Genomic DNA, 14,828 nt, shown 5'->3' on the forward strand with positions numbered 1-14,828 from the left:
ACCCATTTTTCCAGACTGATACCATTACCTCCGTTCTTCGGGTGGGTCACCTCTGACATCCGATTGTGGTCCGACCTGATGCCAATACGGTCTCCCTCCGCCAACTTTCTTTCCTTCCCCTCTTTTCGTCCCTTCCTCATGGCTAGTCATGTTATTCCTTAGTTGCTTGATAATCCTATCGCACCTGCAAAATGCTCTCTCACAGATCATTCCGCCGAATGAACGCTGTGTGACCGCTGTATACACAGCATATGACTATATTTCTTTCTCGGGATACCCGGATAAAGGCCTGTGGGCGCCACGATGCCGGAATCGGCTACGCGTGCTATCAATCTACGCCGCCTCTGCCGTGTATTGCTCAGACGCGGAAAGAGAAACAGGTTTCGCACTGCTTGAGGACCAATGTCGAGAATACGCCGGCGTAAATTTAATTCCTCAAGAGGAGTTTGCCCTGAATCTGACGGATGACGCGATTAGTCGGATGCGGGTGGTTGAGTTTCGAGAATTGCCGAAGAAGGGACCTGTCGATACTCCTATTCTGATATCCAGATTGTACTACAGTCGCGTGTTTCGAACAATTGTGAGCATGCCAGGGTGTTGATACGGTATTACATGCTTACCAAAACAGGATGCCTGGCAATTTGAGCTTTGGTCGCACTATGCATTTGGGTAAGTCATTGATTTGATGGAACGTCAAGGTAGAGCTGATGGGCTAGATACCTGGGATATGCGTATTGGACCGTTGTGATCGCCGTCGGAACTCTACACAAACTGGCTTCCCGTGCGATTTGTTCAAAGCGAGCGCGATCACTGCCGTTTCTTACTCCGGTATTGTCGATATATGGCTGGATACAAACCAATTTGATTATTCCTGCGCCTCTCGCATCGAGCAGACGTCGGCTGCTTTGGTGGACATTCCCAGGACGCATCCATGCGATCATTGTCTTGCTTTTCTGGATTCTGAGTATCGTGCTCTGCCTCGTCGGTTATCGGACCTTTTCGGACAATATCTAGTAAGTTTGTTAGTTATGCCCATCTGCATATGCTGACGGCTGCAGCTGGCCCGAAATATCGGCACAGCTCCTGCGGTACGTAGCGGATCGCACGGGAATCCTCTCCTTTGCCAATATACCTCTTTTATGGCTGTTCGCAGGCCGCAACAACATATTTCTCTGGGCTACCGGATGGAGTTACTCGACTTTCAACATTTTCCATCGCCATGTGGCTTGGATAGCGACTCTTCAGGCAGTTGTGCATACAATTTTATACACTGTCTTGTTCGTTCAAGGTGGGTTGTCCTCCCCACTTGCGTACCTTCGCTTATGATTCCTTCAGCGGGAAATGCTTGGAAGAAGATGCAAAAGCCTTATCTTTTATGGGGGACACTGGTGAGCTAGTCTCTGTCTTCGGGTAGTTCAAATCGGTCGGCGATCTGATTATCACAGGGTATGGCCGCCATGATATTGATCTTTCCATTTGCTGTGGACTGGTTTCGACGCAGGACTTATGAGACTTTCCTCGTCTTTCATATTCTCTTCTCTTTTGTCGCTCTTGTCGGTTGTTTCTAGTAAGTGCGTCTTCCTTGAAGAGGTCGTCTCTAACAGTTGTAGTCACGTTATCATATTTGAAGATCACGAATACTGGTTCTATCTCTGGCCAGCCGTTGTGATTTGGATATCTGATCGAGTCTTGCGCCTGATTCGGATGGTCTACTGCAACTTGCATGTCCGACTCGGTTCCCACAGCCGTTTCCAATGTACCGAATGCGTCGCGACATACGACGAGGCTGCTGATATCATTCGCCTGGAGCTGATCCCCGCTTCAGGTCTGCAGCCAACTTCGGGACAATACTACTTTCTTTACCAACCCTTCCGGCTCACAGGGTGGGAAAATCATCCCTTCACACTGGGGTCGTGGTCATATGAAGATGGCGCACCTCCAGCTCCATGCTCCCGTATGAAAAGCGATTGCGGCGACGTCTCGGAAATTCCTCTTCTTCCCGGCACTCCCAGTTCGAACTCAGACTACGGCTCAATCGACACTGCAGCCGACCTACCAGAGCGCAAACTGGCACTGCATTTCTGGATCCGACCCTATGACGGATGGACTCGACATCTGCGCGATCAATGCTTGCAATCACCAACTCGGACAATCCAGCCAAACATCCTCCTCGAAGGACCGTACGGCGAGCAATGTCCGCTCTGGAAGTACGAATCCGTCCTACTGATCGCAGGCGGGACTGGCATTGCCGCTGCGGTACCTTACGTCAAGGATCACATCATCCGCTCTTCAACCGGCCAGACCTCGACGCAGGACATCCATCTCGTCTGGGCCGCTCGGCAGTCAGCCCTCATGCTCGATATTACGGGAAGAGAGTTAAAGGAGGCTCTTCGCAGGAGGGACCTCCATGCCTCGTTTTATGTTACTTCTGAGTCTATGTCTCAGGCTGACATTGTGGATGGGGTGGAATATGTGTGCGGACGACCCGACTTACAGACGATAATTACAGCTCATGCGGAAGAAGCGAGGCTTAGTAGTTCGTCTCTGTTGGTGTTGGTGTGCGGGCCATCCGGGATGGCTGACCAAGCCCGCGCGGCTGTGCATCAGGCTATGCGGCGGGAATGTCGATCACTTCGATATCTGGAGGAGTCTTTTGATTGGTGACCCCGGAATAGGATACCTTAGACTTGGGCATATATCATGTGGATGATACATTATGAGCATATATAGACTAGGTGTTCTTGAATATTGAGCGTCTGGAACATGCGCGAGAAACGCAACTCAGTTTCTCAGACTTTGAGACATATTCGATGGTTGAACCGTCGCTTATCCAGGCAGTCACATAAGTCGGCCACTACCAAAGCGAATCACAGCCGGCGTATGCAGTAAGCAAACACAGCCTTATGAAATCTGACAAGCTGAACAGCGAACATTCTTCTGGTTGGACCCTAGTGATTCGACGGCGCGTCGATCATCTCCAAGCGGTTAGAGGATGGATAAGCCAACATTCAAGAGGCTTGGATATGAGCTTAGCTATGAGACATCTGAACTCCGGAACAGCCGATCATCAGTATGAAGCAGTTTGTATTTCCTAGTCAGCCTTGCACTCCAAAACCCAACCAACCAACATCAAAAGTTGCGATTAAAAATGAGAACGACTTTATGAGAACGACTTTATGATCACCTAAGTAGCAGACAAAAAGTTCAAACTCTGTTAGACCAGGCGTCGTTAAGCATAAACTCGCCTACGAGGTCGAGTACATACCATCGGCCTTGTCCGCTTCCATGATCCGCGACCAACTGGTTACACAGAAGTCTCACAAACTCAGCTTGTCGGACAAGACAATACCTTATAGATAATCCACGAACGCGTCAGTCCTCTCCGTCATCCTTGTTATGTCCTCCACCACCAAAACAATCAAGCGTCATTATGAGACCATCCAAGAAATTAATTTTTTTTTCCCTCTTCTCTCTGGCGATTTCTCCTGTTTCCTCAGCCTGCTACTACCCTAACGGCACCGCCGACGACAACTACCAACCATGCAACAGAGTCCAAGGCGTCAACGGCATGTGCTGCTCACTTGACCGTCCCAATTCCCCGGGCGGACCAGACTCCAAGGGCTACACGGCGGACTTCTGTCTCGAGAACGGCCTGTGCCAGAATATTGTGCAAAAGATGAGCACAGGCCAGATGGTCTACACCTACTGGCGGACTCTGTGCACCAGCACGGACTGGTCGACGAATGGGTGCTTGAACGTCTGCACTCAGGGCGAGGTAATTATCTTCCTGAGGGTCCATGACAGCAGCATAACTGATGGCTATTGGCTAGGTCTATCCGGGACATACTGTCCCGCTGACGCCGTGCGAGAATACCCCCGAGTCGCGGACGTGGTGCTGTGGGCAGAATAACACCGCGTGCTGTGGGACGTCAGAGGCGATCATACTTGCGCCGACGCTGGCGGTGGGGCTTCTGGCGTCGACGTCGACGTCGACAGTGTCATCCACCTCTGTTAGTACGGTACCTCCCTCGAGCTCTTCTTCTGCCACGCCAGCGGCCTCTATACCGTCGACGTCGACACCGGTTTCTGCATCGCAGGCACGCGATTCGTCCCTGTCAACAGGAGCAAAAGTAGGAATTGGGATTGGTGTGGGTGTGGGATCGGTAGCTGTCTTTGGTGCGTTGGCCGCTCTCCTCGTCGGATGGCGAAGTCGAGTGGCTTCGAGGAGGCCGTCCCCCTTCAGCGGTGTGGAGATTATCTCCCGAGGCCAGGTGCAGGAGAAACCAGCCGATGGACCGCAGACAAGACATGAGCTGTCAGGTCGGAATGTAGTGGAAGCGGAAGGAGAGAGTCCTGTTGTCGGTGGAGGTAATAGGCTTGGAGCGTTTACCACGTAGCTGTAAGAGAGTGGCGATGGTGGAGTCGATAATTATCGTTCAGTAGAAGCAAGGCATAAAGCGACTAATGTTAATAGGAGGCGTATGCGAGCAGCGACTGTCTGTATGCTGATCTTCATAGCCTTCTCCAAGGCATAGGCAGACTCATTCTAGTCATGGCAGAGCTGGACACATCCAAATGCATTGAACTTTTGTTCACCGGGCCTAGACTCAAGGCATCGAGGCATCTGTCTACTAAATTGAATTGCTCCGATAATCAGGTACTCTTTAGAAAAAGAAAGCCCGTTTCCATTCGGCCAGCATTGGAGGTCTATGAAGTGCCAACTTCCAAGCAGAGATGATCGCTCGTATGAGCTGGTCCCCGTCCTATCCAAACACTTGAGCGCAATAAACGAACCTCGAAATAGATTACAAGAAGGTATCAAATACACCCGGCGGAATTGGGCATATTGAGATCGTCAGACAAGAAGACAAATCGGACGACAGAGGTTATGTGTACGACAGTCTTGTTTCCTGCTGGGTGGCTGTTGATAGAGATCAACAGTACATAGTAAGAACTTCAATCTTATGGCCTTGCATTATTTCGAAACAGACCAGTTATCCTATTTCCTGATGGTCATTACGCTGAAGTACGGAGTACAGTACTTCGTAATTGTGGTCTGATGTGATGGCCAACGAAGGGAAACAATAGAGGTTGAACATCTGCTGCATTATCATCTCTACGAGCTAGAACGGGTTACCTTGATTAGCCCAGCAATTTGACTGCATCTACCAATAGACACCCCTTTGTAGCTCTTTTTTTTTTTAAGTTAAGAGACTGGTGGCAAGAGATTAAGGCCTGAGGGTATGGCAGCAAGGCAACCGAACCTAGCTCTGTGGATCATGAGAAATAGAGTTCGCACGTCTGGGGTACGTTTGTCTTTCAAGGTTCTTCCTACGTATTAACCTTGTATCCTCCCCAGAGACCAACTCCATCTTACCATTTTGCTTGAGATGCGAGGTAAAGGGTTGCCAACCTGAGGTTAAACTGAGGATCTCGCTGATAGTGCTCATTTATTCACGTCATATGGAGTAGAGTACAGCACGGGGAGTACAAACTGAATTACAAAAATAGGCCGAGACAATACTAATCAAGACGGTGATGAGCATTGCCGATCATGAAGCTAATTAGGTACGGAGTGGACTTGTCATAGATCTGACATCCAGGGCCTTGTTTATGATGAGTTGGCGTACCCACTAACCCAAGCCAAGGTTATTGCTTTTTCTATGAGGCAAGCAGGGAGCTGTTCCTGCCTTTGTAACGTACATCAGTGACCTTGAGACGAACACTCAATTTACTATTTTGCAAACTCTCGACTATTCTACGATGCAATTTCCACATAACACGAGGTATAATGATCTCGAAACGTACAACTAGAAACAGAGTAAGGGCCGAAGCTTAGGCAGTGTACCATGGAGAAGTTTACTGAGAAAACAAAATTAACTCTCAAGAAGAGGCTGCAAGGGATAGATGAACTATTGGATGCAGGGGCTTCACCAGGCACATGGCTTGTCTGGTCCTAGGCTACTTGGCTTGATTGCCGATGAGTAGGTCTGACTAAACGAGGAGAAAAAGCTCAACAACTTGTAAGACATAAACTTACTAGTTATGCACAGTCTGTTGACATTCAGGCTGCAGTGGGTGTTGGGGCTGCAGGATGCGGAGATCCATATGCGATAGATCATATATCACATCTGCGGACCCCGAATCAGCCCCTGTCACCCTGCAGGCGCGAGAGTTTGTCCTCTAAACTCAATTGCAGGACAATTGCACGGGTGGGGAATTTATTGTTGATGGCTGCTAGACGAAGTACTGTGCGGTGGCCGCACTGCTGCACAATTGGTTCCTGCGTGAATCTGTGGATGCGGACTATTGAAGCCTTCACCTCAGGCCCAGTCTCAGCATGATCGAGTTTTGAATGAGTTCCAGCAAGGACCCCAGCAGTGGCGTTGAGTGCTCCAAACAGGAATTGTTCAGCGAGTCTGCTTCGAAAACAATATCACCCAAGAGGGTTGCCAAAGGTATAAAAGGACAGTCGCATCCTGCTGTTCTGCTTCTTCATCAACACACAAACAATCCATCCATCCATCCATCCATCCACTCAAACAATCTTCTCTCACTTTCTAAACGCTTCCAAGCAAACGCTTTACTTCAACCCACCGTCAAAATGAAGTTCCTCGCTGTTGCCTCTCTCCTCGCTGCCACCGCTCTGGCTCTCCCCGGCGGAGGTCACGGCGGAGCTCCTTCCGTCCACCCTACCTTCGACAGCTCCAACGAGTACACTCTGCAGCAGGCCCAGAACAAATGCGGCGACCACACCACTCTTTCTTGCTGCAACCATGTCTCCAAGGTCGGCGACACCAACGCCTTCAACTTCGGCATCCTGAACGGCCTTCTTGGCAACGCCATCAGCGGCCCTGAGGGTGTCGGTATCCTTTCCGGCTGCCAGAAGATCTCCGTCACCGGTAAGCACTCGTATCAAGAGTCGAGAGTAGCTATATCTCTAACATTTTCTAGGCCTTCTCGGTCTCAGCGACTTGCTCAACAAGGGATGCCAGCAGAACGTTGCTTGCTGCCAGGACAACAAGTCTGTTGCTGTAAGTCATTTCAGTCTTTCCCTGGTTGGCACTCTTCTGATGGTCATAATAGTCTGATGGTCTCATCAACGTTGCTACACCGGCCTGCGTTGCTCTCGGCTCCATCGCCTAAGCCAGTCACGAGTGATGCCGTCCTCTCAAACCCTTGTTCAATATCTTCGAGATCACGGTTGCATATAGCACTTGGTGTAACAACTGCATGCTCCTGGCGGATAGAAAAATTTCTCTTCTTGATCGGATGATGGATAATCGACTGTCATCTGGACTACTGTATCAACTTAGTGCACTCTGTCCTATTGGACTAGAGAAGTGTTAATAATCGAGAATATACCTTATACTTAATTGTCCTTTGCTTCTTAGTACTGGAAATCAACTAGTCTCTCCAACATTTGCACTCGTGGCCATAAGCAATTGAATCTCTGTAAGCTGGCTTTGGGCTCCAGGCTGCAGTGCGCCCTAATAAACTTTTCGAGATGAAACCATGCCCTTAGGACATGCTATGGCAGAGAAGATCATGAAGAAGCATCCAGAAAACTTCCGTGACTTATGAAAACCCGGATACCGACACACTTTGCTTTGAGACACACGTTTCTATGTTCTTACGCTTGCCTTCTGATGAGGAGTATGCAATACTAGGATATCGTTGTAAGCGTCCGGTTTTATATATCTGGTTGCATTATTTCGCAAATGCACCCTCGCACAAAATATATATCTCGAGAGGAAGTGAAAGCAACCCAACTCTAAAGACAAGAGGATATATCTTTGCAATAATTAGACTAATCCAGTGGAATTAAGTTAAATTATTTAATTATTTGATAACATATTCAAATCTCAATTCGACGTTATGGATTAATGAAATAAATGCTCTTCTGCCTGAGGCCGCCGGAATCGCACCCGAGTCCTACTCCCGAGCTCGCGGGAGTCCGGGACGCACTCTATCACACAACCAGAAATGCATCGATTCCTGCACAATAATCACCACTGCATGATACATATCATATAAATGGACCGCTTATCTCCTTCTCACCCGCGCCCCGATGAAGAGTCAGAAAAACGTCCGAAGCGACGCAAAGTCGCGGTCGCATGCGATGAATGTCGCGCGCGGAAGGTCCGGTGCGACGGCATCCAACCCGGTAGGTCTCGCAGGTCTTCTTCCGATGTCCGCGTTGCTTCGGAATATGAACCGCCTTGCTGACCGCATCTCTCATTCCTGGTACCTTAGTCTGTGGGCCTTGTACGAAGCGTTCGGATGCGCGCTGCGTTTACACTGGTGAGCCGGAGAAACGCCGAGCCGTGCGCAAGTGAGTGTTGCCTCAGGCACCAATTGGTTGATCATTGCCAGCTGATGTTGATTTCAATGGGGTAGCTACATCGCTAGTTTGGAAAATAAGATCAGACATCTAGAGAGCCCGAGTGGGCAGCAGGTGTCACGTTATGCGCAGGTAAGCATTCGATTCCTGTCTTCTCATATATCAATGATTTAACCATAGTAGTCTACATCGCCAATCAATCAGGTCTCACCTTCAGTCCAGTCATCGGGACAACCCAGTCCATCACAAACGGTTCCTCTCAACCGGCTCGATGGAAGGAATGGCTTCTCTGCAGGCACTGGAGGGCAGCCAAGCAATGCAGTTTACCGTCGTTTGGAACGTCCTTTAGACACTGAAGGACGAGATGATGGTGTGAACGCAATGATGGGTTCTCTGGAGGAGGAGCGCCAGACACAAGGATTTTTTGGCAGCTCAAGTGCTACCAGTTTCATGCGTCAGATAAAGACAGCTGTGGAAAAGAGGGTAGACTCTCCCAACCGCCGAGCATCCGAGTCGATACTGGGAAATGCGCCGCAATCGAGTTTTCTGTCCAAAAGGTCCGAAAGACGCTCGACGATATCCAACTATGTGCTTCCTCCAAGAAAAACGGCTGAGAGCCTTATGGATGTGTACTGGCGATTTGTGTTTCCTCTCTATCCGCTGGTTGATAGCATTCATTTGCGAAAGGAGTATAGCAAGCTCTGGACCGGAGAAACGCTCGACTCGGACGAGAATATGCTCATGTGCACATTCAACGTCATATTTGCTTTGGCCTGTCAATTGGCTGATTTCATCCCGCCGGACGAGCGAGAAGCCTCTGCGGATGCTTTCTTCTCGCGCGCAAAAGACCTCCTACACTTTAACCTCTGGCACGGTGGCTCCGCTGCTCTGATTCAATGCCTTCTGCTGATGGCTCAGTACCTGCAAAGTACTGACTCAGCACATCAATGCTGGATTGTCACTGGCTTGGCGATTCGGAACGCTCAAAGTTTGGGCCTGCATCTTCCACAGACCATTGCCCGTCTACCGAGTTTCCAAGAAGAGCAACTCGCACGGAAGGTCTGGCACGGATGTGTTCTTATGGACAGGGTCATTTCCATGACATTCGGACGACCAGCTATGATCTCCAAGGCATCCTGTGGCTCCGTTCCGCTGCCAGCCACAGTGGACGAAGAGTACATTCCCGCAGCTCTGGGTGGTGAAGTGAGACAACCCACGGACCGTCCTTCCGTCATGGCCTTTTACGCAAAGTCCCTTGAGCTCTACGAGATTCTGAACGATATTCTGCTCAGCCTCTACAAACCTGTTCCCGAAGAGAACCCTGAAGACATTTACGATTTCTACTTCAACAAAGGACCGGATGAAGGCGAACGTACTATCTTCGAACTCGACCGAGCTCTGACCAAATGGACTCAAAGTCTACCGCCCCATCTCCGAGGAGATACACCCTCCGAGCCTGAGGATGCAGTTTTCTACCATCAGAGTGTGGTTTTGAGAGCTCGGTAAGTGGCCTTCTCCAACCCAAATGGCATACCAGCTGAAAGTCACACCAGATTTCTACATGTCCGGATGCTTCTTTTCAGGCCGATTTTATCAAAATACTGTACTGCTCGCGAGAATACACCGCACGATCCGCTTATCTCAGTGAATGATTCGTTTCCCCAGCGAGTTGCGCAGCAGTGCTCCATCATCTGTGTCAAGGTCGCGCAAGAGGTTATTGAATTGATCCACAGCAACATCCCTGCCGACGGCTCTGCCGGTCCACTTCCAGCTTGGTGGTACAATATTCTCTGTAAGTCATATTAAAGCCTTCAATGGAGAATGTACTGACAGGGAAGATGTCTACACGGCAGCGACGGTCCTGATCGCCGGGCGCCTCCGATCCGCTATCCTCGAAGCAGTCACAGAAACAGCGATAACTAGATCCTGGAATTGCGCCCTTGAAATATTGAGAAGCTACCACAGTTACAGCTCATCCGCTCGACGGTGCGTCGCAGCATTGGAGATCCTCTACGAAAGGGTCGTGTCCGAAGGACCACAACAGAATGAGCCGCCAACCCATGCTCAAGCCAGCACTTTCAGCACCATGAACGACATGTCCCTTGGCGAAGGCATGAATACAGACTTGCTCGATGGGTTCGATATGCCTGATTTCCAGGATATGTCATGGCTGAACAGCGTGCCGAGTAATCTTTATTGAGTTGAATCTAGCCGCTACGCGCCGTGAGGTTATTCGCATTCTGCCCAGGACTGAACATGCGACTTAAGAACTGGTCGGCAAGCAATTGGTGGCAATAGGGATGAATACGACTAGCTGCCCCGGCTGTGATACAATGGAAGGGTATGCCATTGCCCCGGCGAGATCTGAATGCACACGTTGAGAAATATCTACCACAGTCATTCCTGTCCGTGATCTTTGTCCTTCAACTGAGCGAAAATGTCTGGCCCGGACGACTATCTAATTCACCCTTGGATAGAAACGTCGGCTTCGGCTTAAGCCACGCAAATCATTATTTCAAGGGACCGGATCCCGGTCGTTTCTGCTGTGGTAGATGCCAGACAATGACTACCAGACTCATAAACGTGTTGGCACAACCTTCGGAATTCTTGTGAGGACCACGTGGTATGGCAATTTCAGCAGAAATATCACTCAATGATCGATTTCCCTCCTCGCATTGTTTCCGTTGAGACTAGGCTGAAGTCGTGGCGTGCTCAAGCATAATGAAGGGACGACATGGGAATTGGACGACGGAAAATGGGCACAATGGACGGCGTTTTGGCATTCTCTTGACTCGTACTCCCCCGCAGCGGTGTTCGGTCTCAATCTACACCTAGGTCTGGCTCTCAAGCTTCATCGGGTTAATGATGGCCGAATAATTTTTCCGTCACTCCATGGCGCCATATTCTGGTCCAACAGTTTCCCCGCATTTCGCTCATTTTCTGGGGCTCCGCAGCCCACGGTCTTGGCCCGTTCCTTGATAGGCTAAGTCGCTAAATACCGTCATCCAGTGAATGCGTCCTCTTGCTTGGGAGCTGCAGCGGAGCTTGATGTCGGTTCTCAAGCGACCTCGGGGCATTGCATGCCGCGATCATAAAAAATTGCCAGTCCAAGGCGGTTCAAGTACCGCTCGAGATCACTCCATGATTCCTGCAAGCGGGCTTCACGTCGCTGTCAATCAATTGTTGATGGTTACCCTCCACAATGCGCTTCGCCATTTCTTTAGTTGCGACGTGCGCCTGGGCTGGCGTTGCGCTGGCAGCGTTGCAGGTCGCCGAGGACAACAGCACCATCACTCTCAACAATGACCGTTTCAAAGCTGTTTGGAGCAAGAGCAAGGGATCAGTTGTGGATATGTTCCTCGATGGCCAGGACCTTCTCGGACCTCAATCTGGATCTACAGGTATCGGACCCTACCTCGACTGCTACTGTGTCCCATCTGGTTTCTACACAGCGGGCGCCACAAAACCGAGCATGCAGTATGTCGAAGGGACCGACTCGACCGGAACGAAATATGCGGGTGTCATCCTGAATGATACCTATACTCCCACTGGACAGCAGTTCCAGCAATACTGGTTCCTGCGAGACGGAGAGACAGGGCTGCACATGTTTAGCCGTCTGGCTTATTACAACGAGACCACTCCCTTCCTTCGCAATCTCCAAGAGTTCCGCACGCTCTTCCGGCCGAACACGCAATTATGGACACATCTTACGTCCAGTGAGCTCCAGACAGCTCCACTGCCGAGCAAGGATGCCGTGAGCAAGGAGGTGGTCGTCCAGGACGCCACATGGCGATTCAACAATACCCCGAACGATGCATACTACACCCAATTCTCGGAATATTTCACCAAGTACACGTTTTCTAATCGTAGGTGGCATTGCCTCATGGGGTGCGATTCGAACTAACAGACTATAGAATGGCGTGACAACGACGTCCACGGGCTTTACGGAGACGGCACGAACTCCAATGGCTCGACCTACGGCGCCTGGCTGGTCATGAACACGAAGGTTAGTATTGCTTCAACATTTCAAGATGCAGTGCTAACAAGATGACTAGGATACTTACTACGGAGTATGTCCCCTGCCTCCATTCATTGACAAGACTAACAAAATAGGGCCCGCTCCACTCCGATCTGACCGTCGACGGTATTGTCTATAACTACATTGTCTCCAACCACCACGGCGAAGGTACACCCAACATCACCAATGGCTTTGACCGGACATTCGGCCCTCAGTTTTACCTCTTCAACGGTGGCAAGGGCTCCACCTCTTCCCTTCAAGATTTGCGATCGGAAGCCGCGAAATTGGCTGATCCCAGCTGGAACGCCGAATTCTATGACTCAATCGCCAAGCATGTCGTCGGCTATGTGCCTTCCTCGAAGCGAGGCAGCGTCAACGGTCAGGTCCGCCTTCCGAAGGGCGCTACCAATCCTATTGCCATCCTTACTGTGGACGGCCAGTACTTCCAGGATAACAGCGTCGTTCCATCCTCATACCAGTACTGGACGGACATTAACTCTAGCGGCAAGTTCAGCATCGATCGCGTTGTCGAAGGCAAGTACCGCCTGACCGTTTACGCTGACGGCATCTTCGGCGATTTTGTGCGCGACGGCGTGACTGTCAAGGCCGGCAAGTCTACCACTGTGAAAGAGAAATGGGTCGCCGAGTCCGCGGGCACCGAGGTCTGGCGCCTTGGTACCCCCGACAAGTCCTCGGGCGAGTTCCGCCATGGTGTCGCGCGCGATCCCACACACCCACTGCACCCGCCAGAGTATCTGATCTACTGGGGCGCATACGATTGGCAATCCGATTTCCCCAAGGGTATCGACTACAAGATTGGCAGCAGCAACCCCGCGACAGATTTCAACACAGTGCACTGGTCGGTCTTCGGCCCCACGCCCGACAACCCGAATGTTGAGTACAACACTACCCACGACTGGAAGATCAATTTCTCCTTGACGAAGAACCAGCTCCGCAAGTCCAAGAAGGCTACCCTGACAATCCAGCTTGCCGGTGCCAAGACGGCCTCGGGCAACACGGATGTGTACAATCCCGCAGAACCGTACATTAACCTCTCCCATGAGAGCTACATCAATGACCAGAAGCAGCCTCTCTCCTTCGTGATTGGCTTTAACCAGTCCAGCAGCTGTATCGTGCGTTCTGCAGTCAGCTGCTACCAGGTCCGGTCACGGATGGAGTTCCCTGCGGATTGGCTCAAGGTCGGCGAGAATACCCTGACTCTTCATCTGCCGTACAACGCGACGGATACGGAGACTGCTATTCTACCGGGGACCGTGTATGTTCAATATGACGCTCTGAGGTTGGAGCTGGATTAGAATAAGATACAACCCGACTGTAGCCTCCGAAATAATTTTTCATTCTCATCATCATGGTGTTTGGCAGCGTCTAAGAGTCTGTCTGTAGTGGACTTATCATAATCATTCTAGAATGTAGATGGAAGCTTCTAGCCAAATGAGGCGCGGAAATGAAAACCGAGGTGGTCCTGCATAGGTCCGGTCGTGTCTTAGTCCTTAACCTTTTGCCACACATGGAGCTCAATGGAATGTTCATCTTCCAGCATGCTCTGCGAATCTAATTCCACTATGCCGCGAACCACCTGTCTTGCAAAAGCTCTGCTGCGGAAGGCCTGTCTCTTGGATCGAGCTTCATTACTTTTAGAACAAATTCCTTGTCCTCCTTGGATATTTCCTGTTCTGAAATTCGGGAGAAAAGCTTTCTCCTTTCGGGGGGATACTTTGCATGATGTATGCGAGAGCATCCAACTTCTCCTGAGGGCAGGTTTCGCGATATGTCGAAGGGAATGGCCCAAAGAACTCACGGGAGGGAAGACGTCATGGATACTTGCACGGATCTGAGAATCGTCGTTTCTTGTTGGCTTCTTAATCGAAGTGGAAGAGCTCTCACCATCAGGGCCAAAGGGGAAATCAATTATGCCAAGGTATTCGGAGGTCGGACTTTTGAGCCGCCGGTGCTCTGAGACTCAACAGTGCAGTATGTATAGTCTCGCGCAACGTGAGTTGGAAATTTGTTTATTTTCCTGGTCCTACTGGTGCCATTATGTCCGAAGGCCTTCCGTCCATAAGGGCTTCTGTCGCAATGCCAGGCACTTGAAAGGCACCGTATACCAAGCCATGCTAAACTAATCGTGCAATGAATGCACGGATAGGTCAATTCGAATCTCAGTTTATCCGGCTGATGCTAGGCTAGTATTACCGATTCGCTCTGCCCTATTAGGCTACGTGAATATTCGTGCTAAGAAGACGCACTAAACCCCCTGCCACCACGCTAATAATGTTAGACTAGACTTCCTTTCTGCAACAGGAATTGCCGGCTCCGCACGGTAAATTGAGTGGTGGAAAAAAAAGAAGCGACATAGCAGGTCTGGGGTAAATGACGCGGGGGTCAGCCGAGACACCCGACGCAGCCCTCAGGGGTCAACGACCCTGAATATTGGTACGATGAAGT

At 50.4% G+C, this 14,828-nt stretch overlaps 5 protein-coding genes across 5 annotated transcripts; all 5 read left to right on the forward strand.

Moving 5' to 3' along the window:
* Window positions 1–148: 148 nt before the first annotated feature.
* Aud_007833 (ferric reductase family protein) lies at window positions 149–2,664 on the forward strand (the record flags this gene model as incomplete). The annotated part of the gene is made up of 7 exons (XM_043292721.1): window positions 149–580; window positions 629–669; window positions 717–1,013; window positions 1,059–1,288; window positions 1,336–1,388; window positions 1,446–1,567; window positions 1,611–2,664. 7 exons carry the CDS (start codon window positions 149–151, stop codon window positions 2,662–2,664), a joined length of 2,229 nt encoding a protein of 742 aa, XP_043148656.1.
* Window positions 2,665–3,430: 766 nt separating this feature from the next.
* On the forward strand, window positions 3,431–4,397 carry Aud_007834 (uncharacterized protein; the record flags this gene model as incomplete). The annotated part of the gene is made up of 2 exons (XM_043292722.1): window positions 3,431–3,775; window positions 3,831–4,397. The coding sequence occupies 2 exons, from the start codon at window positions 3,431–3,433 to the stop codon at window positions 4,395–4,397; spliced, it is 912 nt and encodes a 303-aa protein (XP_043148657.1).
* A 2,207-nt stretch (window positions 4,398–6,604) lies between these two features.
* Window positions 6,605–7,146, forward strand: Aud_007835 (hydrophobin family protein; the record flags this gene model as incomplete). Its single annotated transcript, XM_043292723.1, has 3 exons — window positions 6,605–6,902; window positions 6,955–7,034; window positions 7,087–7,146. The coding sequence occupies 3 exons, from the start codon at window positions 6,605–6,607 to the stop codon at window positions 7,144–7,146; spliced, it is 438 nt and encodes a 145-aa protein (XP_043148658.1).
* Window positions 7,147–8,071: 925 nt separating this feature from the next.
* Window positions 8,072–10,544, forward strand: Aud_007836 (transcription factor domain-containing protein; the record flags this gene model as incomplete). Its single annotated transcript, XM_043292724.1, is given in 5 exon segments — window positions 8,072–8,304; window positions 8,401–8,476; window positions 8,528–9,846; window positions 9,928–10,136; window positions 10,153–10,544. The coding sequence occupies 5 exon segments, from the start codon at window positions 8,072–8,074 to the stop codon at window positions 10,542–10,544; spliced, it is 2,229 nt and encodes a 742-aa protein (XP_043148659.1).
* Window positions 10,545–11,546: 1,002 nt separating this feature from the next.
* rglB (polysaccharide lyase family 4 protein) lies at window positions 11,547–13,678 on the forward strand (the record flags this gene model as incomplete). Its single annotated transcript, XM_043292725.1, has 3 exons — window positions 11,547–12,210; window positions 12,259–12,350; window positions 12,458–13,678. 3 exons carry the CDS (start codon window positions 11,547–11,549, stop codon window positions 13,676–13,678), a joined length of 1,977 nt encoding a protein of 658 aa, XP_043148660.1.
* Window positions 13,679–14,828: the final 1,150 nt, after the last annotated feature.

This window comes from Aspergillus udagawae (assembly GCF_001078395.1).
Source record: "Aspergillus udagawae IFM 46973 DNA, scaffold_6, whole genome shotgun sequence".
Classification (NCBI taxonomy): Eukaryota; Fungi; Ascomycota; class Eurotiomycetes; order Eurotiales; family Aspergillaceae; genus Aspergillus; species Aspergillus udagawae.